The sequence below is a fragment of the Cuculus canorus genome, chromosome 9, assembly GCF_017976375.1.
Source record: "Cuculus canorus isolate bCucCan1 chromosome 9, bCucCan1.pri, whole genome shotgun sequence".
NCBI lineage: Eukaryota > Metazoa > Chordata > Aves > Cuculiformes > Cuculidae > Cuculus > Cuculus canorus.
In genome coordinates this window covers 26,753,225-26,779,330 of record NC_071409.1, presented here as the reverse complement: position 1 = coordinate 26,779,330, position 26,106 = coordinate 26,753,225, and the positions used below count along the sequence as shown (strand labels likewise).

Sequence of the window (26,106 nt, the reverse complement as noted above, 5' to 3'; positions counted from 1 at the left end):
AGTGGAGCTGCTGCAGGGGTGAGCGATGGGTCGGGGTGCTGGGTGACCCCACAGGTGAAGGTCGCACCACCGTGGTCCCCATCCCCAGAGCAGCCGGGGCTGGACGAGCCCTCGCTCCCACCTGCTCCTCGCGTGCCGGCGTTAGCTTCCTGCGACTTTAAAGTTCCCTCGGTGCACAAAGCAAAAGAGGGAGGAGAAAGGGTTTCATCATCGCTCTGGAGAGCAGACTTATAAAAACTTTGCGCTCACGCTGCCTGCCTCACTGCGGGCTCGGAGGGGTTTTGGTGCAGACCGTGCACACTGCCGGCAGCGGGACAGGAAAGAGAGGGACAGAAGCTCCCTGCAGCCCAGCTCTTCAGGGCTCCCTGGGAAGCCTCCGCGATGGGAGTCCACCCCGAAGCCGGCAAATCCCCAGCTGACGTCCCCAGAAGTTCTGGCACCTGCTCCGGGAGGACCTTCTGCAACATCAAGGTAAGGAGCAGTGTCCGGCAGGGATGCGCCGCTTTCCCAGTGGGGTGAGAGGAGGGTGCTCGTGCTGAGAGTAACCCCAACCCATCCCACGGGTCCCCGCATCCCTGATACAAACCTGCCAGGAAAGCGAGGGGTGTTTGCTAAGATGCAGAATTTGAAAGTCGGCTCCCGGAGCAGCCCTGGATGTCTCCGCTGATGTCCATCCTGCTTGGCGAGTGGGAAGGGCTGGGGGGCTCGGCGGCTTTCAGGGTGGCATCCTCCGTGGCACGTGGATGTTTCTCTCTGTGGAAGCGACACGGGCGGCTCTCCGTGGGCTGCAGATCTTACGCACGCTGCCCGGTACGCACTGTGCTGCTGCTTAGGGAATGATTAACCACATCCTGGTGCGAAAAGAAAACACTGCCCTATCATAACACTGACTCGCTTTAAAAGCCTGGGTGAGCGGGGTATGCGGAGTGACAGATGTGAAGTCTCAGCAGGTTGAGGTGGGTTTTCTGACGCCGGCTGCCCGGTTACTCACCTGCCTCGATTAGCGAGGCAAGAGCTGTCACGGTGAAGCCACTCCGTGCCTGAGCTCACCACCCGCGTGGGAACACCGCAGCCACCTCTCTTGCACCATCGTGCCTTTACACCACCCCTCACCTCGTCTTTCGCCCCCTGTGCAGCACAGTTTGGCCCATTTTTGGATGGGCACAGAGGCGGCTGTGCGTGCTGGTTCCCGTTCCCGGGATATCTGCCTGCGCTGGCCAGGAATTCCCGGGGTGAGGGGGATTTTCATGGCTCGCTTGGCAGCACCTCTGCCCATCGGCATCGGGCGGGCGGGTGCAGTTTTGGGGAGTGACAGCTCGCAGCAGCCTTGGGTGCTCCAGAGGGGCCACCAGCGGCTGAGACCCCCTTGTGCTGGTGCTGCCGCTCCGGTGTGGGGCCGGGCTGTGATTTCCCACTGAAATACTGAATAGGAGCCTGTGTTTGCCCAGAGAAATCATTTCCCATCCCTGGAGGTGCTCAAGGCCAGGTTGGATGGGGCTTGGAGCCCCTGATCCAGAGGGAGGTGTCCCTGCCGGGGGTGGAACCGGGTGGGCTTTGAGGTCCCTTCCAACCCAGACTGTCCCGTGACTCTGTGATTCTAAAAGCAGCGCTTCTGTGTCAGGGTAGGAGTGCACCAGCTCGGGTGCAGTTGTCAATCCTCTCAGCCCCTCAGAATCAAAGTGTCACAACTGAACTTCCAGGTTTGGGGAGTTGTTTTGTTGTCGATGGGTCATCAGAGGCCAAAGCGTGCAGTCGGCATCTCAGCTTATATGGCTTTATAGCTCTTATTTGGATGAGAAGCAGTTGGTGCTGTGAATAATACATTATATAAAGCCTTCGGCCAGCAGCTAATGGTGTGAGAAGCTGCTGGCATCGTCCCACCCAGAGAGAGGACCTGGAAAGGAGTTTAAATTAATTAGACACGGCATCCTTGCATGAGTGAAGGCAGTTTCTGACAGGGACAGTACTTCCAACACAACAAATTCCCCTGGTTGTAGCAGGCTCCAAGCCTTTATCGTGACGCTCATGTTTAATCCATAAGGCTCGCACGCCAGGAGCATTTTCAGAGTGCCGTCTTCAGGAGTTGGGCCAAAAATAACAAAGTCTTTTTGTGTGCAAATCGTCTTTCTCCTCTGCGTCCTCTGCCATGCGGACCACCGCCTCCCTGCACTGGGTCCCATCGCCTTCGGGGTGGGTTGCGGAGCTGCTCTGGCCCTGCTGGTGCTTGGAGGTGGGAAGCACGATGGTACTGTGGATGGGCATGGGGGAGGGAAAGGTCCTGGTGGAGACAGTAGTTGCAATGGTTCTGCAGGGATTTGGAGAGCGGGATGGGGACGGCAGCTCTGGGGAGGGATGGTCTGGGGATGCGGGAGGAGCGGGACCGAAGCGGGCGCTGCGGGAGGCGATGCCCCGTGGATGTGGCTGCTCACGGCCACGCTCTGGCATGGCAGGTGTTTACAAGTGATCTCTGTACCTTACGGGAACGTGGTTGATGACGGTTCCTTGTTGCTGCTGTGGAAGTTACTCCTTGTTATACGCAGGTATTAATGACTGGAGCTAGTAATTACTGCTGCAATTACACCAAATGGCACCAAAGCTCCGTCTACACTGATGGGTCAGGGCACCGCCTGGCTCAGCTGACAGCGTGTTTGCCACATGCACCGGATCTTGTGGAAGAAGCTGGAAGAAACCTGGTCGTTGTGCTTATGGTTTTGAGCACCCTCCCAGTTGGGGCAGGGTTGCCTGAATAACTCTAGAAGCTGACTGTTTGTCTTGAATTCCCTTGAGGGGAGAAAGCAGAATGCAAAAGATGTTCAGTCTTTGGGGCTGGGAGGTTGTGTGGAGCGCAGTCCCCCTGAGCCTCTCAGTAATCCCACAGTGGTGGTGGAGATGAGTTATGGTGAGCGGGGACAGTCCCTGCCTGTGAAGTTCACCAGAGTTTCCAGGCTTGTGCTGACTGGGAGATTGTAGTAGCTCTGCTTTGCAAATGTGGGATGAAGCCAACATTCAGGTGGATCCCAACACCTGGTGGCACTGGGGACACCAAGGACATCACAGCCTAAAGGAACCAGAAAGATTTGAAAGGTGGAGGACAAGCGGATGGTTAGTCTTTTTGATACCCAAGCATGGTCATGGGCCCCATTAATGTCCTCTGGCCATAGAATCATGGGATGGTTTGGGCTGGAAGGGACCTCAAAGTCCATTCAGTTCCACCCCTGCTGTGAGCAGAGACACCTCCCACTGGATCAGGGGCTCCAAGCCCCATCCAACCTGGCCTGGAACCCCTCCAGGGATGGGGCAGCCACCACTGCTCTGGGCACCCTGGGCCAGGGCCTCCCCACCCCCACAGCAAAACATTTCTGCCTAAGATCTCATCTCAATCTCCCCTATTTCACCTGAAAACCATTCCCCTAATCCTATCCCTGCAATCCCTGATGCAGAGCCCCTCCCCAGCTTTCCTGGAGCCCCTTTCAGCACTGGAAGCTGCTCTAAGGTCTCCCCACAGCCTTCTCTTCTCCAGACACAAGGTCCAGAATTCTAACCCCCATCTCCAATCATGCCCGTGCCCATCTTGCCCTTCCAGCCATCCGCTGAAAAACACTTTATTCAAGGGAGTTATCTATTTGCAAGACCACAGATGGTTTCGTTGCTTTGCCTTTACTGCCTCTTTTCTAGTTGTGTGCTGTTTTAATTGATATCTAATTGCTTGTTTGGGATCCTCAGCGCCAGGGCAAGGAGGAGAGCCTTAGGAATGCCCTCTTACTTGGCGGAGTTGGGCTGGGTTCAGCCAGAAGGCAGAAGCCAGCGGGTGCAGGGGAGCGGTGCTGGGCACACAGGCTCTGTGCGCTGCCTGGTGTGGAAAACGAAGCAGGACGATGGCAGAGTTGTTGTCACTTGTACGTCAGTTGGAGAAGGTCCAGGGGGAGATGGAAAAGCCTGTGAGGAAGATTTTAATTGGGTTCTGCTTTGAAGGAGCCTCTGTACAAACCTGCAAGGGGACAGCAAGGTCAGGAGGACAATGTGGGCACTCAGAGTGTGGTAAAGCTTTAAGCATCGCGGGGTGAGGATGTTGGGAACGTGCGGGGTGCAATGGCCGGGAGTGGGAAGCCTGATCCGGTGGGAGGTGTCCCTGGCCACGGCAGGGCGTTGGAGCTGGATGGGCTTTAAGGTCCCTTCCAAGCCAAACCGTTCCATGATTCTATGCCTCTGTATTTATGTCTAGGGTTGGTAGGATCAGATTTCAAAAGGGAAGAACCTCCTGGCCTTCACCAGTGACATCAGCAGCAGGATAAGGAGGAAGATGGGGAAGAGCCGGATGGTAAAATGTGTTGGAAAGTTTAGTGGGATTGAGGTCAAGGTCTAGGAGACATGAAACAAGATAATTTTATGAGGGGTGAGGTGGTTCAGTGCCCAAACACAACCAAGGAGTGGTCAGTGTAGATAAGATTATCAAGAGCAAAATGGGAGAGGAGTGTCGCTGATAGGGAGCGTGAGGCATGGCCCGGGCTGTGGGCGTGCGGGAGGAGGGTGTACATGCGCCTGTGGGTCAGGGAAAATAAAGACAAACTAAAGCTGCCTTCAAGGAAATCATGATTGGATCCCAATGCTCCATCAGGGAAAGAGACATTCAGAAAAAAATGAAAGACCTGACCACACACCCTCCCTGCACGTTCGAACTGGCTGTAGGGAGAAAGGAGGCTCCTGGTGATACATGCTGTATTGTGCAGGCAGGAATATTTTCTCAGCAGCAATCTCTCGTACCTCACATGCGGAGGGTCTGACCTCAGCAACCCTCCGCAGCCCAAATCCTCCCTTCTTTCTGCCATCTGCAATATGCACCCGGATGTTAAGGTAGGAACACGTTGTTATGTCCCTCAAGAGCGTTCCCCCTACGGCGACCGAGCAAAGCAGGGCCTGCACAGGCCTTGCAAGAGCATCAGGGTACGGTGCAAGCAAATCTCGTGTGTACGTTCGCTGCGAAAAGAGCAAACACTGTCTTTGCACTTGACATTTGGGATTGTCAAGCATGGATTGCTTGGCAGTAGACAGCTATTGCAGCTAATAATGTGGGCAGTGGCTTGCTTCACACGATACTTAACCACTTTAATTCCTTTATTACTTTATTTTTTGCAGTAGCAATAAAACCTAGGAGCCAACTTTACCATTGGACTTGGCTGAGAGGTTTTGAGCCGGGGAACCTGCTCAGTGGCAGAGTGATTGGCTCCTCCCATAGAAATGTTGGGTTTTTTTCATCTTCCATGGTGCTTTTTGAGCTATAAATCCAGGCAGCTGCATGGAAGGAAGAGATGGAGGGATTCATTTCCCCACGTATAGCCATGTATTTTTCATTTCCAGCTGATGCATTTCTTTGGGACAGTGATCTCAGCCCTGCTTTCGAAAGCAGTGGGACCAGCAGGGAGGGAGGGGATTCTGCCCCTCTGCTCCGCTCTGAGAGACCCACCTGGAGCCCTGGGTCCAGTTCTGGAGTGCTCTGCACAGGGAGGACATGGAGTTGTTGGAGTGAGTCCAGAGGAGGCCACGGAGATGATTCAAGAGCTGGAGAAGTTCTGCTGTGAGGACAGGCTGAGAGAGTTGGGGTTGTTCAGCCTGGAGAAGGCTGTGGGGAGACCTTAGAGCCGCTTCCAGTGCTGAAAGGGGCTCCGGGAAAGCTGAAGTCAGACGTTTTAGCAAGGCCTGTTGTGACAGGACAAGGGGGAATGATTTTAAACTATGAGTCGGGAGATTGAGATGAGATTGGGCTTTGGGGTCCCTTCCAACCCAAACCATCTCATGATTCCATCCCCATGCTGAGAGGTCCCCTGGAGCCCAACCCGCCCCTTGCTCAGCCGCCCCAGCCCTCTGCGTCAAGTATGTATTGAACACGTCCCTTCTAAAGAAGGTTTGGGTTGGCATTGACCAAACAGCTGTCTGCTTTAAACCTGAGAAGTGTTTTCCAGACCGTGGAGGGACCAATCCCCTCTGCTCCCTGCAATAGGGTGGGTTCCTCTTCCTTATGGAAAAGCATTGCCCTGGGAGGTGCTCATCCCCATAAACTGGGTCGGAGGGAGCAGTGTGTCTGTGAGGGACCTTCCCCCAAACGTTCCCTTCCCTTTTAAGTGAAGTGCGTCCTGGAAAAGAGTCAAGTGTCTTGTATAAACAGCCCGGAGCCAGGATCGCTCAGGCACTCTGAAGGAAGCACAGGGATGATTAAGACGGGATTTTGTCTGTGTGTGTGCGGGTGCGTGTGGGTGCACGCCTTTGGCCTCTTCACGCCGCTCCTTGGCTGCCCGCGACTGCTGCTTGCCTGCAGCTCCAAAAATACACCCAACTCTGATGGGAGCATCTGCTCCGGAGGGTCAGCACTTCATACTTGTAGGAGTGTCCCCTACTCCTTAACCTCCCACCATGCCTTTATTGCTGTTGTCCCTGCTTTGCATCAGCAAAACCTCCCTTTGTATGAGTTGGGCTCTTCTTTAAAAACCTCCTCCTTCGTTAAGCGCGATGGAAGGTGGATGAGAGCAGCTCCATCCCCTCCTGGGGTGGCTCAGTGGGCACATGGGGCCAGCGCGGCACACGTGGTGCTCTCTGCGGAAGGGACCGGGTCAGTGCAGGTTTCCGTGGACGGACAGCTTGTCGGTGGTCACCATGAGCATGTAGGGATGGGGATGTGTGGGGAGAGGGACAGAAATGGGAGACACCAGTGAGGAAACATAGGAGAGTGGTGCCTGCATCTCCACCAGCCTTGGAGGTCTGATCTTCCCAGTCAGAGCATCTTTGCCAGTGCAAAGGTCAAGTGGTGCCCGGGATCCTTTTGAGGAGCCCTCCAACCCACTCCCAGCTATTTGCTCTTAGATTCTTCAAGGTTTCAGCTGTTGTTATTTTAATTAGAACCGAGTCTGCTGAGAACGCAGGGGAAGTTTTCAATGAGGCGTGTCTCTCACCTCCAGACAGTTGAAGTGCATCTGGAAAAGCTGAGCTCCAGCTGCACAAGTCCCAGAGGAAAGGCTGTTTTGCTTTGCTCTGACTGTTTTGGGTGGCAGCTTCTTCCCAAGCAAGAAAAATCTCCTCTGCTCTTCCCCTCCCACCCTTCAGGCTCTCCGCGTCCAAGGGCTGAGGCTGCTGTCTGGTCGGAGCGCCAGCAGCAGTGCCGGGTGGGATCAGGTGCCCTGAGCATCCTCCTGCTCGCAGGAGCTGGATTAGGACTCACAGGCAGGGAGGGCAGCAGTTGCACCCCGAAGTCTTGCTCCTTGTTGGTGCTCTCCAGCTGCATTTCTCCCCCTTTCCTTCGCTCACGGTGGGCAGCCCCCGGCATCCCAGGATCCGTGGCCCCACTCTGTCCATCCTCGCGTCATCACCAACACATCAACCCATCTCAAGCCGCCTCCTGCCAGCGCTGCCTTTTCCCGCCTGCCCTCTCCAATCACAGCTTGGCCCTCTCCTCTCCAGCTTTCCAACCTTTTGCAAAGCACAGTCAGTGCTGGTTCCACGCGGTCCTTCCATTCCTTTGCCTTCTTCCCATCCCTGCCAACCGCAGCAGGCTGCCTCTCCTCCTCATCTTCCCTCCCCAGCAGCATCTTTTCTCTCCCCAGCGCTTCTCCTCATCTGCCCTGGGATAAGGCTGACATTTGCTGCACTAAATTCAGCCTTGGTGATCCACCCTCGTCCCTCCCCGTTGGTAAACAGCTTGGCTTCTCCGGCTAACGCCTCGCATCGGGAGAGCTTTCCCTCCAGCTGCTCTGCTTCTCAGGCGGTCCCGGCCCTCCGCTGTTTAGCCAGCGCTTCCTTATTTGAATGACTTCAGTAGGGTCTGGCCAGAGCTGCAGGAACAACAATTGATGTTCTCTGGCAATAAGATTCCCTCTCCATTTCTCATCCTGACAGGAGTCACCTCTCTGCTCCAGACCAGCCCGGCTGCACTAATTACACGGTGATCCCAGGTCAGGATCGGGGAAGGTGGTGGACCCGGCTATCGCCCACGGGACTGTGTGCTGGGATGGGTTTCTGAACGTAGGAGTTGATACCTGGAGGATGGAGAGGTCATTCTTCTTCCAGAGTTTACTTGCAGATGTTTCACTTCCACTTTGTCCCTGTCTGGGAGGTTTCCCACGTTACACCCACATCATTGCTCTGTCCCAGCTGAAGTCCCAGCTGAAGACTTTGTCTTCTCCGACTTGGCTTCTGTGGTGGCAGATGCCCGCCTGACGCCTGCCTGCCTGCTGACACCCCTCCAAGCTGTGCCTGGGGAGTTCAGGATGGCAGCTTGAACCTGTGACCCTTCTTCCCTCCTTTTTTGTCTTCCTCCTTCAACTTTTCCATGGTCTCCAGGTTTTCATGGCCTGTCCTCACACTGCCGGGGTTCCATTTCTCCTTCCCCTTCAGCTCCATCCTCTTCTCTCCCGCTGTCACCATCTCTTCCAAGTCTTCTACTTCATCTTACGGCTGCTGCTCTCCCTCCTGGAGAAGATTCCCAAGAAGCCATCTTCTCGCCCATCTCCTCCTACCCAAATTCTGTTCCGATTGCCTGACCAGCCCCAGGTAGATTCCCCGGGCTCTGTGTCCTCCTCTGCTCCATAAGAGCCACTCCACCCACCCACAGCACTTCCATCCTCTGTGTTGGGTGGACAATTTTCTTCTTTTTCTGGGCTTTTTTTTTGGTCCACACAATGGGTCAGAATTTCTGGGCGCTCCTGCCTTTCCAAACCCACGCTCACAGCAAGCACCGCTGCTCCCCTAAGCCAAGGACAGAGGAATTCGCCAACCCTGCAGTACCTTTGATTCCCCCATTCATCATCTCGGGCTTCCCACCCTTATCTTTGTAGAACACGCTTCCGGTATTCAGTAAATATTTGATTTCCTGTGAATTGAAATAGAAAGACCTTTTCCCTTCTTTTTTAAAATTATTTTAAAATACTTCTGGCACCGTCTGGACGCGTTTCATTCCAAGAAAAATAGAAGAAAGCTGCTCTGATTAAATATAGATCAAAAGATACTTGTGAGCTGCCTCTTGCATCCCCAGCAGAGAGTGCTTCCCTCTCCCAGGCCACCCAGGCTCTTTCAGCCGTGCTGCCCTGCCCCGTAAACTCTCTGCGTTCCCTCCTGCGCTCCATAGAATCATGGGATGGTTTGGGTTGGAAGGGACCTCGAAGCCCATCCCGTTCCATGCCTGCCATGGGCAGGGACACCTCCCACTGGATCAGAGGCTCCAGACAGCTCTGCCTCCGTTGGGTTTGGGTCCTGGCTCAGCTCGCAGCCTGGCTCCAGGGAAAAGTGCTGTTTTTAGTAAACTACCGGAGCCTTCCAGCAGTGAGACCACACTGTGCATATTTCATCCATTCCCTCCAGGGCTTTCAAAGAATTTTTTCAACTTCTTCTTGCAACGCCCCTTGGAGCAGGTTCTGCGACTTGGCTTTGCAGCTGAGGGAGTCCAAGGGGCTGACTGGAAATACTGGATCTCAGGTAGTCTAAAGCAGCACAGGCTCCCCTTCAGCTCAGGGTTGGCTCTAACATGATCTCCAGAGCACCCACCGGGTCTGTGCAAAGTCCGGCCTGTCTTCTTTCATCATAGAATCACAGAGTGGTTTGGGTTGGAAGGGACCTCAAAGCCCATCCAGTGCCACCCCTGCCATGGGCAGGGACACCTCCCACTGGATCAGGGGCTCCAAGCCCCATCCAACCTGGCCTGGAACCCCTCCAGGGATGGGGCAGCCACCCCTGCTCTGGGCACCCTGGGCCAGGGCCTCCTCACCCTCACAGCAAAACATTTCTTCCCAAGATCTCATGTCAATCTCTCCCTTCTTAGTTTAAAACCATTCTCCCTTGTCCTGTCACAACAGGCCTTGCTAAAATGTCTGACTCCAGCTTCCCTGGAGCCCCTTTCAGCACTGGAAGCTGCTCTAAGGTCTCTCCGCAGCCTTCTCTTCTCCAGGCTGAACAACCCCAACTCTCTCAGCCTGTCCTCATACTAGATGTGCTCCAGCCCTGGGATCATCTCCGTGGCTTCCTCTGGACTCGCTCCAACAGCTCCATGTCAGTGTTCAGCTCTGAGTGCCATCCAATCCTCTTTGCATTGGACGGTTGCTCTTCAGGGTTGCAGTGACCTATGAATATTCGTAACAGTAAACCAGAGAACGGATTAAACCGGATCTCCTTGTTCTCTCTTCCGAACACTGCATCACTCATTTTGCAAAGCTAAGTTTATCAGGGACCCAGGACTGAGCCCTTTGGTGGATCTGTTGATGTCAGAGGTGTAGCTGTGTTGGCCAACTTGAGCCCGTGTGCATACGGCTCTCAGATCCCTTGCACAGGACATGGTCACCAGCAATCACATTAAATGTCTACTAACTGGGATGGCACTTCTTTTTTTGCCTGCAGGTGTTTGTGCTGTGCCACGGGCTTCTCCAGCTCTCCCAGCTTCTCTACAGTGCCAACTTCAAGAGCAGCCTCACTACTATCGAGAAGCGCTTTGGGCTCTCCAGTCTCTCTTCAGGTTTCATCTCCAGCTTGCATGAGGTAATTGGGTGAGAAGCTTGGGAGGGGTGGGCCTGAGGGGTGGCCAGAACGTGATGGGGACCTTCCCAGAACAGGGTCTGGGGCGTGTTCACACCCAGTGCTTCCTCAGCCATGCCTTCGTGTGCTGGATGAAGCAGTCGTTGCTGTGCGCATGGACACCTCTTCTCACTTGTGCTGGGCCGCGTGCCGGACGGTCGAACGCAGGGTTATGCAGTGAGGACGTGGCCTTAGAGGGCAGCAGCAGAAAGCTTCAGAGGAGGCCACTGCACCCTGGGGTGCTTTACATCTCCAGCAGAGACAGGACTGGGAGGCAGAAAACACGCGGTAGGATTCTTCTCTATTGAGCGCAGTTTTTGCAGCTTACGTGAAGAACATTTTATTAGAAGTAGCATCCACACAGCTACAACTCTGTGAGCAATTTCTAGTTTCATAGGTTTCTCATCAGCTTTAGGAATGACCCTGGCTTGAGTTATTCCAAGCTTTCTCTCAAAGGAGGAGTTACCCAGCAGTCCCTCCGTGATCCAGCCTTTTTCTCCAGTGCTCCCGGTTCCCGATGGTCCTATGGCAAGGGACTGGCTGTCACTGGTGTTTTGCTGAGCTGGCTGAGGGGTTTCTCACAGCCACTTTCTAATCGCTCATCCCTCTGGGATATGTCTTCTAGTTCACATTGTCATGAATCGCATCCTTTCTGGTAGCTCTTCAAGACTTGCTGGCAGAGGCTTTCGTGTGATGGCACAGACAGAGGAGTGCTCGGTGGCAGCCCACCACGCACAGAGCTGGTCTTCTCGCATGGGGTCCTCCCAGCTGGGCACTGGGAATCCTCCTCGGTCCTTGGGGAAGCAGATGCTCAGATCTTACCTCAGCCAGTAGCTGTAACTGTGGGAATATAAAGGGAAAAGGACTGGAATAGGACATTTTCCATGCTGTTAAAGAACAAGAGCTTGCAGACAGCAGATATATCTTTCTTGCTCTGCTTTAGGGGAGAGATTTCCGTGCTTTACTCGAGCTCTGTGTGAGCTCCCCTGCCTGTCCAGGACCACAATTTTTTTTTTCATTGATGGCTGCAGCAATTCCAAGAACAAAAACCACAAAGAGACAAACAAGGGAGCCCATGTAAACAGAAATAAAAAGTATTCTTAACCACACATGCTGAGGTTAAAATAACGTTTAGCTTGTCCCAAGCTGGCAAAGCCCATGTAGTGATAATTTTGTGGCGTTGATCCACTTGCCTGAGTAAGCTGCGTGTTTTCATATCTTTTTAGCATCTGCAAATGCCCAGAGTCACAAATGTTTGCAATGGGCTGGCCTTCGTCACTGGGCTCCTGTCTCATTGGAGTCACGGGAATGGAGGCAACGCACTGTGTTTCTTGCTGGTTTTAGGGGAATAATTACTTCATGCCACATGCTGTGGGCTGGGGGGCAGCTGTGGGTGCTGAAAAGAGCCCCAGCCAGACCAGAGGCAGGTTGTGAAGTCATCTGTGACAACAAGGGATGCACATGGGTGAGAGAAGCCGAGAAGCTGTCCCGTTGGCTTCTGAAGAGGAGAGAGCACTGACTTGCTGTGAATATGCAGGGTGAAGGGCTGTCCCATTCCTGCCTTGGTGGGAGTCAAACACCATCTGATAGGAGAGCTCTCTGCCCACGAAGGTACAGTCATGTGGGACCACTTAGAAGGGCTCGACTTCCTTCATGACATCTTCTAATGGTCTCCCCATTGCTCTGTGCCCTTTCCAGATCGGCAATGTGGTCCTCATCATCTTTGTCAGCTACTTCGGCAGCCGAGTTCACCGCCCGCGGGTGATCGGCATAGGGGGGCTGCTGCTGGCGCTGGGAGCCTTCCTGGTGACTCTGCCCCACTTCCTATCGGATCCCTACGAATACACCACGCTCAGCATCGGTGAGTGCCTCCACCCTTATCGCCAAGTGCTGTCCCAAGACAAATCCCTCTCCAGTACCGCCGGGCTGAGTTACCCGTGTCTGCCCAAAAAGAGAGGTTATATCCAGTGCACACAAACAGTTTTTAAACACAGTGTTTGTTTGGAGGGAAAGACTTAAGGAAAAGATTTGTTATTTTAAGGCTGACTTTGGTACTGCTTTGCAGCCCCTTCTGAATGCAGAAATTGCCTGTGGGATCCCTTCTGCCTCCTCCGAGCATGAGCACAAACACAGGCTGGTGGGGAACGAGTTAGGAGCAGCCCTGAGGAGAAGGGCTTGGGGTTCTGGGGAAGGAGAAGCTCAACATGAGCCGGCGATGTGTGCTCACAGCCCAGGAACCACCCGTGTCCTGGGCTGCATCCAGAGCTGTGGGACCGGCAGGGAGGGAGGGGATTCTGCCCCTCTGCTCCGCTCTGAGAGACCCACCTGGAGCCCTGGGTCCAGTTCTGGAGTTCTCAGCAAAAAAAGGACATGGAGCTGTTGGAGTGAGTCCAGAGGAGGCCACGGAGATGATCCGAGGGCTGGAGAACCTCCTGTATGAGGACAGGCTGAGAGAGTTGGGGTTGTTCAGCCTGGAGAAGAGAAGGCTGTGGGGAGACCTTAGAGCAGCTTCCAGTGCTGAAAGGGGCTGCAGGAAAGCTGAGGACAGATGTTTTAGCAAGGCCTGTTTCTGACAGGACAAAGACTAATGGTTTGAAACTAAGGGAGGGGAGATGTAGGCTGAATAGAAGGATGGGTATTGCCTCCTCTGAAAACTCCAAGTCACCTCAGCTCCATGCTGAGTCTCTTCTCCTCAGAGTCTTTGCCACCAAGGGGACGGCAGATGCCACAACAATGCCAGCCAGTTCTAGTTAGGAGATGTTCTCTCCTAGAAAGCCTTTGAGCCTCGTGTGTGCTGTGTTACCCTGATCCTCTGGGCCCAAGGAGCCGTGGCTTTGCTGGAACCTCCTGGGTGACCTTAGGCTGTTGCTCCCTCTACTTAGGTCATGACTTTGCTACAGCGCAAGGGATGCAAACCCCAGACAGGGAGAGAGCCCTGAATGGAGAGAGCTGCTCACAGGGACCTGACTAGCTCTGCTTCCACCAAACGGTTAGAGATCCTCTGGCTTTGCTCTCTCACATCATCTCTGGGAACTCTGCTGCCACCACAGCTGATCTGCAAGCCCAGATCCAGCGAACCTTTACTAAAAATGATAGCTTGGAGTGGAGCACCCAAATAGGAAGACGAGCCCTGTGCTGGCTCACAGCTGCCTCCCTGCTACTTAGCCTCAAATGCCTCCGTGTTTTTTGAGTCAGACTGTTTGGAGAGCAGACCAGGCATCAGATGCCAAGTTTTTGTCTTGAATTAATGGCTCAGACTATGAACTGGTCAGGATTCAGGACAGGGGCTGCTTTTATTGCAAAGGAAACAAGTCTAAGGAGCAGATGTCTACCTGCTTCACCGTCCAGAGCCATCTGTGGCATTTACAGCCCACTAAGATATTCCAGTCCCGTTTAGAGCTTGCGTGGTAGTCCTGAGCAGGGTGAAGACCTCTCCATGTTCAAACAGTAAGAAGAAGTAAGGTCCTTGTTTTGGAAGCAGTTGGGCTGCTCCTGAGTGATGAGGGCAGTGGAGCACCAGGGTGTCCTGCTCGGAGCAGCCAGGTGTCCCCAGGGAGCATCACTCCCTGTTCCTGCCCGGCTGTGAAGGAAGCAAAGACCGTTGGCATCAAAAAGCCAGCCATGGGTTAGGTTTGCCAGCACTGAACCAAGAGCAGCCTCGCACTACAGCGTTCGATCTGGCACGAGAGGTTCTGTGGCTCTCGCTTTCACTGCAGTAAAACCTTTATTAGCAAAGGAGGCTCCTTCTGTCAGGCCACGTGGACCCTTTGGACAACATGGCTTTGAATAGACTTACATAAGGATTTTTTTGGTGACCTACTATTAGGAATGTGCTGCTGCACTACGCCAACAAAAATCCCTAATCGCTTGACAAATATTTGGGTTCAGTTTGTGTCTGTTTGCTCAGAAGAGTAGAAAATCCACAGTTATTACATTAATGAGAAAGACATGAGAGGAATGTCAAACCAACTACAAATAATGGAAAAAGGAAAAGCCAGAGTGGGAAGAGCTGGCATCGAAAGACAGGGCTTACTCTGTTTGTTCTGTAATGCCTTCATTTTGCATGAAAAACAGGGGGGTTTATCAGAATATTTAGGATTTTCCACTGGTTTTGATGCCACCTGTCCGAAGGTGTCTGTCACTTGGCTGGTCTGGCTTTGATGGGAGAGCTTCTTATCCTCTGCCGACAGCTCCACTGCAGCCTCACGGGGGAATTAATTTGCTTCCATCTTCTCTGATCCGCTTAACTTTGAAAGCTGGGCAAAAAATATCTAAGCCTGGCTGCTTTCTACGCTGACCCCAGTTTAAGGTCCCAAAAGAAGGGAAAAGTGAGGAGAAGTGCTAAATAAAAGGAGCAATCCATCCAAAACCCAAGAGCGTGCACCTCCTCGGCAAACCTGGGAGATTCCGGGTCTCCAGTGCGGGAGGAGGTCGGGGACGTGCCTAGCGTTGTTTGTAATGCTCGTTCTTCTCCCTTTCAGGTAACAAAAGCCAGGTCCACACGGAACTCTGCTATGCGGAGAATAAGTTTGTGTGCCCCAATTCCACCCAGGATCCCCGGAAGGAGGCCAGCAGCATATGGGCAATGATGGTCATCGCCCAACTGCTGGCTGGAATCGGCACAGTTCCCATCCAGCCCTTTGGGATATCCTACGTAGATGACTTTGCGGAAGCAAACAATTCTCCGCTGTATGTTGGTAAGTAGGACGGCTGCTGTATATGAGGTGTATGTAGAGGTGAGATGTAGAGGTGGTCATCTGGAGAGGAACACGGGTTGAGCAGCCAGTGGGACCCAGATGGGATCCTCTTCCACTAAAAGCCTGGGCTGTCTCTCCCCTTGATAGTCAACTGTTCTCTGTAGGGTTATGGTGTGGGTGTTCAGAAGCTAAAGAATCAGGGCAAGGAGAAGAAATGGATGAGCTGCGGCTTCTCCCTTGTGTCTGTGAGGACTTAGAATCATAGAATCATAGAATCACTAGGTTGGAAAAGACCCTTGAGATCATCAAGCCCAACTGTACCTGTCCACTACTAAATCTTCTGTCCTTCGTGGGAGAAACAGTACTAAGAAAGCCTTTTCAGAGACCATCTCCTGCTCTTATTGAGCATCAGCTGATCGTGGTTTAAACATAGAATCACAGAATGTCCTGAGTTGGAAGGGACCCATATGGATCATGGGGTCCTACTCCTGTCCCTGCACAGGACACCCCAACACTCACACCATGGGGCTGAGGGCGTTGGCCAAACACTTCTGGAATATTGTCAGCCTTGGCTCCGTGACTGCTTCCCTGGGAGCTGTTCCACTGTTCCACTGCTATACCACACTTTCGGGAAGGACTTTCTCCTAATGTCCAACCTAAATCAGAGGTATGACAGAACATAATATCACAGATTCCACATCAAAAGTTCAAAATCAACATTTTTGCTGTGAAATCCCTGCCCGGTGGAGGCTCCCAGTCTCAGGAGAACTTCTGATTGCAAAGAGACAGCAGCTGTTTTCCATGTTAAAATGCATTTTTCCCCGCTGTGAGTGGCAAACCCCATCAGGTGCTGGTGTGTCTACCAGAGCCTTGAGCTCAATCCACAGGTTGTTTATAAACCCAACACCACCTGGTGCCAAACAATGTTTTTAGAGCACCCAAAGGCACCAGAGTGATTCCGGGGTCAAGAGCGGGTGTTCCTAAATAAGGTAAGCACTGAAAGAGAGGGAAAGCCTTTGGGATTAGATTCCCAAGGACAGACTTTAGAACCTCTGAGGGCCTTTTGGATTCCCCAAACATGAAGATCCTGATGATGAAATGGGGCTGCCTTCTTCTTCATAGTATAAGTGATTACTTTAGGGGTGTAGCTGTTCAGGGACAGGATGAGGGGGAACGGTTTTAAGCTGAAAGAGACGAGATCTTAGGGAGAAATGTTTTGCTGTGCAGGTGGGGAGGCCCTGGCCCAGGGTGCCCAGAGCAGTGGGGGCTGCCCCATCCCTGGAGGGGTTCCAGGCCAGGTTGGATGGGGCTTGGAGCCCCTGATCCAGTGGGAGGTGTCCCTGCCCATGTCAGGGGTGGCACTGGATGGGCTTTGAGGTCCCTTCGAACACAAACCATTCCATGGTTCTATGATAATGTCCATGTTGGGGTGTATGGCTGCTGGGGGTGTGGATTCCCTCAGGACAACATAACTACCATCGCTCTTTAAGCCTTGTTTTGTTTTAGGTCTCAGCATCTTCCTGTGAAAGGGAACGCTGCTGTCTGTGTACGAGATCAAATACTCCTCTAAAGAACTTGCCCTTCAGCATCTGAGCAACGCAGACCTTCTCATTATCTGTCACTTGATAAAAGATGGTTTCTGTTCTCTATATCCTCCTTCCTGCCTCGCATGGGAAGACAAAAGTGAAGTTTCTGCAGTGAAGCTACTGTTCCCTACTCATGCTGGCTCCCTCTGCTCCGTTTTTTTCAGCCATCCTCTTTGCCATCGCCGTGTTTGGCCCTGCTTTTGGGTACTTGCTGGGATCTGTGGTGCTGCGGCTCTTCGTGGACATTGGAAGAGTTGACATTGGTGAGTATTTCTCAAGTAACAGTGGTCATCCTAAAAGCCTTCTGAGTCAGAAGGTCACCCTGGGATGGTTGGTGGCAGAAGCCATGAGTCCCATGACCCACGAAACCCACTGCCCTGGAAAGACCTGACCTGGGAGAACATTCCCAGCACAGTTCTCCCCTCATTCTCCCTGTGAAGAAGGCTAAAGGTGGTCTGGAACCACCACTGAAGCAGAGCCCTGTGGTAGGGACGTTTCAGTGTCCTCTCCCCATGGCATTGTCCTGGACGTGGTTGCTGGAGTCTGCCCATTGCCACCACACAGAAGGAGTATTGCTGTAGCCTAGCGTAGTGGTGGAGAGGAGCAGGGACGTCTGAAACATCCATGGAAGGAGAAGAAAGAGGATGAATGAGAATCATAGAAAGCTTTGGGTTGGAAGGGAGCTTAAAATCCATCCAGTGCCACCCCTGCCATGGGCAGAGACACTTCCTACTGGATCAGGGGCTCCAAGCCCCATCCAACCTGGCCTGGAACCCCTCCAGGGATGGGGCAGCCACCACTGCTCTGGGCACCCTGGGCCAGGGCCTCCCCACCCTCACAGGAAAATATTTCTCCCTAAGATCTCATCTCAACCTCCCCTCTTGCAGCTCAAAATTGTTCCCTCTCATCCCACCCCTGCGCTCCCTGATCCAGAGCCCCTCCCCAGCTTTCCTACAAGTCCACTTGTCCTCTTCCCAACCACCCTTCACCAGCGTCTCCAGAGAGGGGCTGAGCCAAAGCCACCGCAGGGATTATTTTCTTTATCTGCGGTGCATGCTTGTTATTTCTGGTAACTTAATCACTAAAGAATTCTCCTCAGCCCCATCATTAATGTGGTTTTTCCTGTGTTTCCTTAGAGAGATCAGAGCTCGCCTGACATTTTTGTCCGGTGCCTGATAAGAGTGATAAATGAACCTGGGGCAGGAAGTGGCAAATCCCTTGGCTCGCTCCCCATGCCTGTGGACGGATTTAGCAGCCCCTGCCCAGTCGCTCCATGATGACGTCCAAGCTCTGGAGTGGAGTGGTCCTGTTTGGGGAAGCGGGGCGATTGTTTCGGTGGGGCGTGGGCTCTCCTCCTGCCGCACCCTGGCACGCCAGTCCCACCCGGAATGCTGCCGCTGGTGCCTCTCCCGGCCACAAGGTCCTGGCCATGGGGAGATGAGGTCCGCATTCCCAGCCGAGCAATCTGTCAAGCTCCTGTGAGCATGGCTTGGCCCAGCCAAAGGATGTCTGCGCTGGAGACGGAGAGGCTCTCACCTTCTCCTCCTTTTTCCGGAGAAGGCGCCCAGAGTTTCATCCACTCGGAAATCAGGCTCATTAGCAGTGCTCTTCTGCCGGCACGGGTCCTTCCCTTGGTCTCTGCAAGCAAAGAGCGACCGAGCCGGGAACAATGGGAGAGCAATTTTTTCCAGGAAAGCGGCTATGCCCTTTCCCGGTCCCTGTCCCAGCTCCGCATCCCTGGCGGGCAGCACAGTCCAAACCCACCACGTGCCCCAGGCAGAGGATGGAGTCAGGCCCCCGTCATCGCTGCCTTGCTGGCTGGCTCGGTGGGGAGAATTGAACCGGTGCCACCGGCATAGTTGGATGCTGACTAAGTCCATCCTACGGTCAATCTGGGAGTCTTGGCACAGTTTGGATGGAGAGCAGCAGCCCAGCATCCCGGCCAGGAGAAAGAAGGTCAAACTCAACCGAGTAGAGGGACCTGCCGATATGCAGCACCCAGGGTTTGTCTTGGTCCCAACGCTGGCAGGAGCTCCCACCTCCATCCTTTTGCTTTGCCATGCTAGTGGAGAGACCCTTGGACTGCACCACATGGACCCTTTGTGCTCCACCCGTCCATATTGTCCCATCAGACAAAGGGAAATGGCCTCAAAGTGCACCAGAGGAGATTTAGGTTGGATATTAGGAGGAATCTCTTTACTGAAAGGGCTGTCAAGCATTGGCAGAGGCTGCCGGGGGGTGATGGAGTCCCCATCCCTGGAGGGGTTTAAAAGATGAGTAGATGTCATACTTGGGGAGATGGTCTGGTGGTGGACGTGGCAGGGCTGGATTGATGGTTGGACTCGATGATCTTAAAGATCTTTTGCAACCAAAACCAATCTATGATTCTATGACGTGTGTGGATGTTTGCTCCTTCCACCCTTGGACGCACAGGAGCAGAGCTCACACGATGGGTCCTTGTGTCTTGCAGCTACAGTGGCCCTGACCCCGAGGGACCAGCGGTGGATTGGAGCCTGGTGGCTGGGACTGCTTATCTCCTCGGGCTGCTTGGTGCTTACGTCCATTCCTTATTTCTTTTTCCCTCGGTACATGCTGAAAGGAGAGGTGAGACCTCATCTCTGGTGGGCAGCAGCATCCTGGTGACAGGACTGTGCGTGGGGAGGGAATACCCATCCCCCAGGGGAGAGGGGTGGAGGAGGGAAGGGAGCCCAGCAACCCCGCTCAGATGTGGTTACAACCTCTCACAAGTGAAAAGTCTTCCAGACAAGCTCAGTGCTTCTATCGTGTGAAGGACCAGACCCTTCACTTCCTCACCATTAGCTGGAAAGCCACAACCACCACAGCTCAGCAGCCCAAAACCAGACCTCATGCCCCTCCCGCTGGCTGCATCAACAGCATCTGTTGGGAAGGGTTTGGGTAGACCTGTGTTTTCCCGGGGGTGGGATGACGCTGGGAGGCTTCTTGGGACTCCTGCACACAGTCCTCCTTTGTAGGTGTCTGCCCGTGGGGACTTGACCCTCCTGGGGTATCTGACCTGGTTCTGTTGGTGATCGCTGCATCTAAACTCCCCACTGCAACATCTTCTGCGAGGTGATGCTTCCCTGACGCCAGCGCCATCATCACCAGTGGCAGCCCCTGCTCGGAGCAGAGCATCCTCAAACGCGGCTGCATGGGAGCAGGGATAAAGCTGGGAAGGGGGGGTGAGAAATGGGCTTTTCCTTTGGGAAAAATTGCAGAAGAGTGACAAGTTTTCCGTTAAAACACATCAAAACCAATGCAAAATTATTAAGACTTTCAGTTCCAGTGGTTCCAAAGCCAAACCCCACTGGTGTGGTTTCAAAAATAGCTTTGTTTTGGTTTGAAATTGTTCAATCATCAGTTCTTTAAAGGTCAAACAACCCCAAAATATATAATAATTAGAAGGACTCACCAGACCTGAGCCAACCTGGCTCCTACTTACATTTTCAGACTTTTTGCAGAGTAAATAAGGAGGTTTCTTGTCAGAGGGAACCTTTCCAAGCTCTTAAAGCCTTAAAGCTGGGCGAGTTTCTCTCTGCTCAAGGGCTGCAGTGAACGGGCAGGAAAGCTGTTGGGCTTGGCTGGAGGTCAAAGGCATCAGGGACAGATCCTGCTCCTCTTGACCCTATCTGGGAGCCGGGATGGTGCCGGCCACGCTTGGATGCTCCCCTCTCACCACAAGCTGCTCTTCTGTCCTTCCCCAGGGCCCAAATGCTGAAGCCGGGATGCTCAGGAAGATGGAGAAAGGAGTGGCTGAAGAAATCTCCCTGCTGGAGTTTATAAAAAGTAAAAGGGCTGACACGTACTGGTGAGGGTGTTGAGGGGCGCCAGACTGTGCCGGGAGGGGGGAGACCACCACCAGGGTGTTTATTGGGGGATTTTGAGTCTCTCCACCACATTGCGTGGGGACCAGGGCAGCTCGGGCACCTTGAGGGCTGTAGGAAGTCCCTTGGCTAAGGACGAGGGGAAGATGGACATGGTCCATCGCGGAGGGACAGCGGTGCTGAGGGTTAACACAGCCCCAGGCTGAGGCAGGGGGTGACGGTGCCACCAGCTGCTGCTTTGAGAAGGTCACCCGGCTGCATCTCGCACCGGTCTGTTCAAGGGTCGCTGAAGTGGGCTTGAGTAGGGGTGTCCCTGGGGAGAGGGACCCCTTTAATGACTTAATTTAACTCCACAATGACCTCTTTCAGCCTGGAGAAGGCACCAGGGAGACCTTGGAGCAGCTTCCAGTGCTGAAAGGGGCTGCAGGAGAGCTGGGGAGGGGCTCTGGATCAGGGAGGGCAGGGATGGGATGAGGGGAATGGTTCTCAGCTGGAAGAGATTGAGATGAGATCTTAGGAAGAAATGTTCTGCTGTGAGGGTGGGGAGGCCCTGGCCCAGGGTGCCCAGAGCAGTGGTGGCTGCCCCATCCCTGGAGGGGTTCCAGGCCAGGTTGGATGGGGCTTGGAGCCCCTGATCCAGTGGGAGGTGTCCCTGCCCATGGCAGGGGTGGCACTGGAAGGGCTTTGAGGTCCCCTCCAACCCAAACCATTCCATGATTCTATGTTTAACTCACTGGGAACAGTCTAAGGGTGGGGTTTTTTTGTCACAGTATGAACTGCTGACATGAGGATCATATTTTTTCCTGTTGTTTCCCTATAGGATTCCCAAAGATCTTCCTCAGGCTGCTCCTCAACCCCCTCTTCATCCTCCTGGTGCTGGCTCAGTGCAGCTTCTCCTCAGTCATTGCGGGTCTGGCCACGTTCCTCAACAAGTTCCTGGAGAAGCAGTACGGTGCCTCCTCCTCGTACGCCAACTTTCTCATAGGTGAGCACAGCCAGGCAGCAGCAGCCATAGGGTGAAAGGTGTCCATCAGCAGGGAGATGCGTGCCCGTATTCTCCAGGCTTTTTAAATCTTGTGGGCAGAAGTCATTGGAAACTCATTTTTTGGGAGAGACCTAGGGATCACCTCAAGATGGTTGGGGACTTTCCTGGCCCAAGGTGCCTGCACCAGGCCAGTCCATCCTGCAGCTTCTTAAAGAATGTCTGCATTTGTTTTCTCCCTCTTGTGGTCTGGCAGCCACTCTTTTGGAAGCGTGCAGCCCCACCACATGGGTGTAGCAGGTCTGGATCGCTCAGGTGCTCAAAGAAGCTGGCAAGAGAAAACAATTGCACACCAAGCTTGGTATGACACCTCTAAGTCAGATTCCAGAGGCTGAAAGTTCTTGCAGGCCCCAGGCGTCTTGGGTTTTGGTCTGTCTTAGGCAACAGTGGTTCTGCCAACCACGATGAGGTCCACAAAGCCACCACCTGCCCCCAGAGAGGGTCTCAACAGGCAGGAGCCCCAGATGACGCCTTCGTTCCTCTGCAGGAGCTGTGAACCTGCCAGCAGCGGCGCTTGGGATGCTTTTAGGAGGAATCATCATGAAACGCTTTGCCTTCTCCCTCCGGGCCATCCCCCGCTTTGCTGTGGTGGTGCTTGTCTTCTCCATTCTCATCTGCCTGCCCATTTTCTTCATGGGCTGCTCCACAGGGCGCATCGATGGCATCTACCCCCTCAGGTAATGCTTGGGTTGTTTCCAGCTCCTTGTTCCTCCAGCTCTTGACCTGAGTATCCATGGGGTGAGAGAGATGAAGCTGGAGGGGAGGAGGCCGTAGACGCTGCCACGCTACTGCTCGCTCCTTGATCCCTCTGCCTGAAGAAAATCTCACCCTCGTAGGAAAGCGTTTCTCCCTGAGATCTCATCTCCATCTCCCCTCTCTCAGCTGAAAACTGTTCCCCTTATCCTATCCCTGCCCTCCCTGATCCAGAACCCCTCCCAGCTTTCCTGGAGGGATCCCTCAGCTCAAGATCAGGTGCAGCAAATGCTACATTTTGGGAGACAGCTTGGCTTCACAGCATTCCCCTCTTGCCACCAGGGTCAGGCCCACCGTCGATCTGGGCTCCTCTGCCACGCACTGGTCTTGATGGGCTTTGATGATGTAGTTGGGAGCTGCTGGAGGAAGTTGTTTGGCTTTTCGCATGGATCCCCAGGAGGCTGTGGGCTCCGTGGATGGGTGTACGGGAGCTCTGCCCCATCCCACCATGGCTGAGGGCAGCTCCCTGTGCTGCCGCTGCTCTTACCTAACAAGGCAAGACAGGACAGATAACTCGGTTTGTCCTCTTGACTTTCACGATGTCGTCAGGCTTGTTTGGAGCTGAGCCCGCTTCCAGCTGAATGGTGTTCCAGCTGGGGCTGTTCACACATCTGTTTGCACAGCTCTGGATGGAACCCAGATCCATCCCTCCAGGCATTTGGCTGATTAGTTTTCATCTGGGAGAAAAAAAGTACTATAGCGAGTGTGTGAGCGCTGGTTTGTAGCCACAATGCGATTGCTGTGAAGCTCAGCACCGGCCTGCAGAGGTACCTGCGGAGGTTCGGGTCTGGCCCAAGGCCAGCGCACTGCCGGCAGCGCCCCAGCACGAAGAGCAATAGGGAAACTGGGATTTTTCCTCCTCCTGTCCTACTTCTTATGTCTTCTAAGATTCTTTTCTCCTCCTTTTTGGCAGTACATTGAGTTCCCAGCAGCAGGTTAAGACGCCGAGGGGGTGCCATTGCTCCGAGCACGTCTTCCACCCAGTGTGCGGAGAAAACAACGTGGAGTACATCTCGCCCTGCTTCGCTGGCTGCACAAACAGCACCGCTAATTCTTCCACTCCCAAACAAGTGGTGAGTAACACAAGGGGTTTGCAGCGCAGCGTGCACCGTGCTCGCTGGGGACAGTGGAAGAGGCAGGAACACGACAAGCACAACAGTGGGGTAGAGCCTTTTTTGACACCACAGGGAGGTCCACCAGAGGAGATGAAGTCCTGAAAACGTGCAATAGAGAATTGCTGTAGCACCCTAGGAGCTTGTGGGGAGAAATGGGAACAGTGGCAGATCCACTTGCAGGATGGATTGGGAGCAGCCCTGAGGAGAAGGACTTGGGGTGTTGTGGAAGGAGAAACTCAACATGAGCCGGCGAGGTGTGCTCACAGCCCAGAAACCACCCATGTCCTGGGCTGCATCCAGAGCTGTGGGACCAGCAGGGAGGGAGGGGATTCTGCCCCCCTGCTCCGCTCTGAGAGACCCACCTGGAGCCCTGGGTCCAGTTCTGGAGTCCCCAGCAAAAAAAGGACATGGAGCTGTTGGAGTGAGTCCAGAGGAGGCCACAGAGATGATCTGAGGGCTGGAGCAGCTCTGCTATGAGGACAGGCTGAGAGAGTTGGGGTTCTTCAGCCTGGAGAAGAGAAGGCTGCGGGGAGACCTTATAGTGACCTTCCAGTCACTGAAGGGGCTCCAGGAAAGCTGGAGAGGGGCTCTGGATCAGGGAGTGCAGGGATGGGATGAGGAGGGATGGTTTTCATCTGAAAGAGGGGAGATTGAGATGAGATCTTAGGGAGAAACATTTTGCTGTTCAGGTGGCGAGGCCCTGGCCCAGGGTGCCCAGAGCAGTGGTGGCTGCCCCATCCCTGGAGGGGTTCCAGGCCAGGTTGGATGGGGCTTGGAGCCCCTGATCCATGGCAGGGGTGGGACTGGATGGGCTTTAACCCAAACCATTCTATGATCCTGTGCCGTGGCTGTGCCTTAAGTTTGCCGCAGACGCTCTTGTCAGGTTTCTGCAAAGTGATGTGGTCTGGGGCGCCGCTAAAAATCCTGCTCTTGGCTTTGAGAGTTTTACATTTGTTTTTTCCAAACATTTCCACAGATCTATAGGAATTGTTCCCTGATCCCTGCTGGGAACGGTCTGTCTTCTGCCAAGACAGGCTCCTGCCCGCTCAGCTGCTCCCACATGCTCCTCCCTGCCATATTCCTCATCTCCTTCGCTGCCCTGGTAGCCTGCCTGTCCCACAACCCCCTCTACATGATGGTTTTACGGTGAGTAATGGGAAGAGGGTCCATAAGGCACTGCAGGGAAGAGTGATGTGAAGGGTTTCCCATGCTGGGATCAACGGGACCTCTTAAATGGTCAACGAGGCCAAGATGCCACTGCCAACAGCTGTGACCTCCCACGCCTTCTGTCCTGCAGGGTGGTGAACCAGGACGAGAAGTCGTTTGCCATCGGAGTCCAGTTCCTACTAATGAGGCTGCTGGGTGAGTATCCGTCTCCTAACGAGGGTGGGGGAAGGCAGTAGGGTGCTCCGGGGCATGCTCAAGCCCTGGGAAGTGTTGAACCTGCTTGGGGACAGCAGGCAGGGCAGAGGAGGCAGCCTGACTCCATCCTCTCTTCTCCAAAGCCTGGCTGCCAGCTCCTGCCATGTTTGGTGCCCTCATTGACTCCTCCTGCATCTACTGGCAGAAGCAGTGCACCCAACGCTGGTTTTGCGCCTACTACAACAACGACTTCCTCCGCAACAGGTACCCCTGCCGTGTGTCCCCCCATTTCCCCTACCGGGGATGCCCATGGGGATGATCCTCAGCTCAGCCTGGGGTCAGCTGGAGGTGCACCGCCGCCAGAGACAGCATCTCTCTGTTCTTCTCCCAACAGATACCTTGGCCTACAGGTGGGCTACAAGGTGGTGGGCACCGTTCTCCTCGCCCTCATCAGCTGGAAGGTGAAGAGGAGCAAGGAGTACAATGTGCAGGAGAAGGCAGCGGGGCTGGTGTAGCCCACGCAAGGACGGACTCTGCACTCCCCATCACCCACTGCCAGTACTTTGTCTTTTTGGGGTTTGTTCTAGCTCCTAAGGGAGTGTCTTCACCTTAGCAGCTCTGAGCTCCTCTCCTGCAGCACACGGCAACTCCGTGCTCCCGGCGAGGGATTCTCCATGCCAGCCCCATCCTGGGACCAACTCCTCCCCAGGGGTTCTCCAGCCACACCTTGCCCATCGCTTCGGAGAGGGGCAGCTCCCCACCAGCTGGAGCAGGAGCCAGACGGGGTCTGAGCGCAGCCCCATCCCACCTACCCAGAGGTGCCCACCGTGGGGCCACGGTCTCCCCTCCAGCCTGATGATCCCAGATGGATAACACCCTCCTGGATGGGACAGGAGCAGGGGAGATGGCTGCCAGCACTGTGGGGCTGCCCTGTGACCCCTCGCAGAGGTCAGCGTGGACGCTGCACACGTGTTGCGAGGTTATCACTACGGGTTTTCTGCAGAACATTTGGGGTTTGTTGCTCTTGTTTTATTTGTTGTGGGTTTTTTTTTTAAATAAAGGTCACTTTTCCAGCTGCGGTGCTTTCCTGGTCTCCTCCAGAGCTGTTCCCACCAGGGAGGCAAGGAGGTGGAACACCTGCAGGTTGTAGATGCTGGAATCATC

At 54.1% G+C, this 26,106-nt stretch overlaps 1 protein-coding gene across 1 annotated transcript; it reads left to right on the top strand.

Annotated features, from left to right (window-relative positions):
* On the top strand, positions 1-25,998 carry SLCO2A1 (solute carrier organic anion transporter family member 2A1). Its single transcript, XM_009570159.2, has 14 exons — positions 1-471; positions 10,372-10,509; positions 12,244-12,406; positions 15,027-15,242; positions 16,993-17,091; positions 19,299-19,432; positions 20,551-20,632; positions 21,491-21,655; positions 22,200-22,389; positions 23,379-23,538; positions 24,557-24,726; positions 24,878-24,942; positions 25,086-25,206; positions 25,337-25,998. The coding sequence occupies exons 1-14, from the start codon at positions 382-384 to the stop codon at positions 25,455-25,457; spliced, it is 1,914 nt and encodes a 637-aa protein (XP_009568454.1). The 5' UTR covers positions 1-381; the 3' UTR covers positions 25,458-25,998.
* The last annotated feature ends 108 nt before the right edge of the window (positions 25,999-26,106 follow it).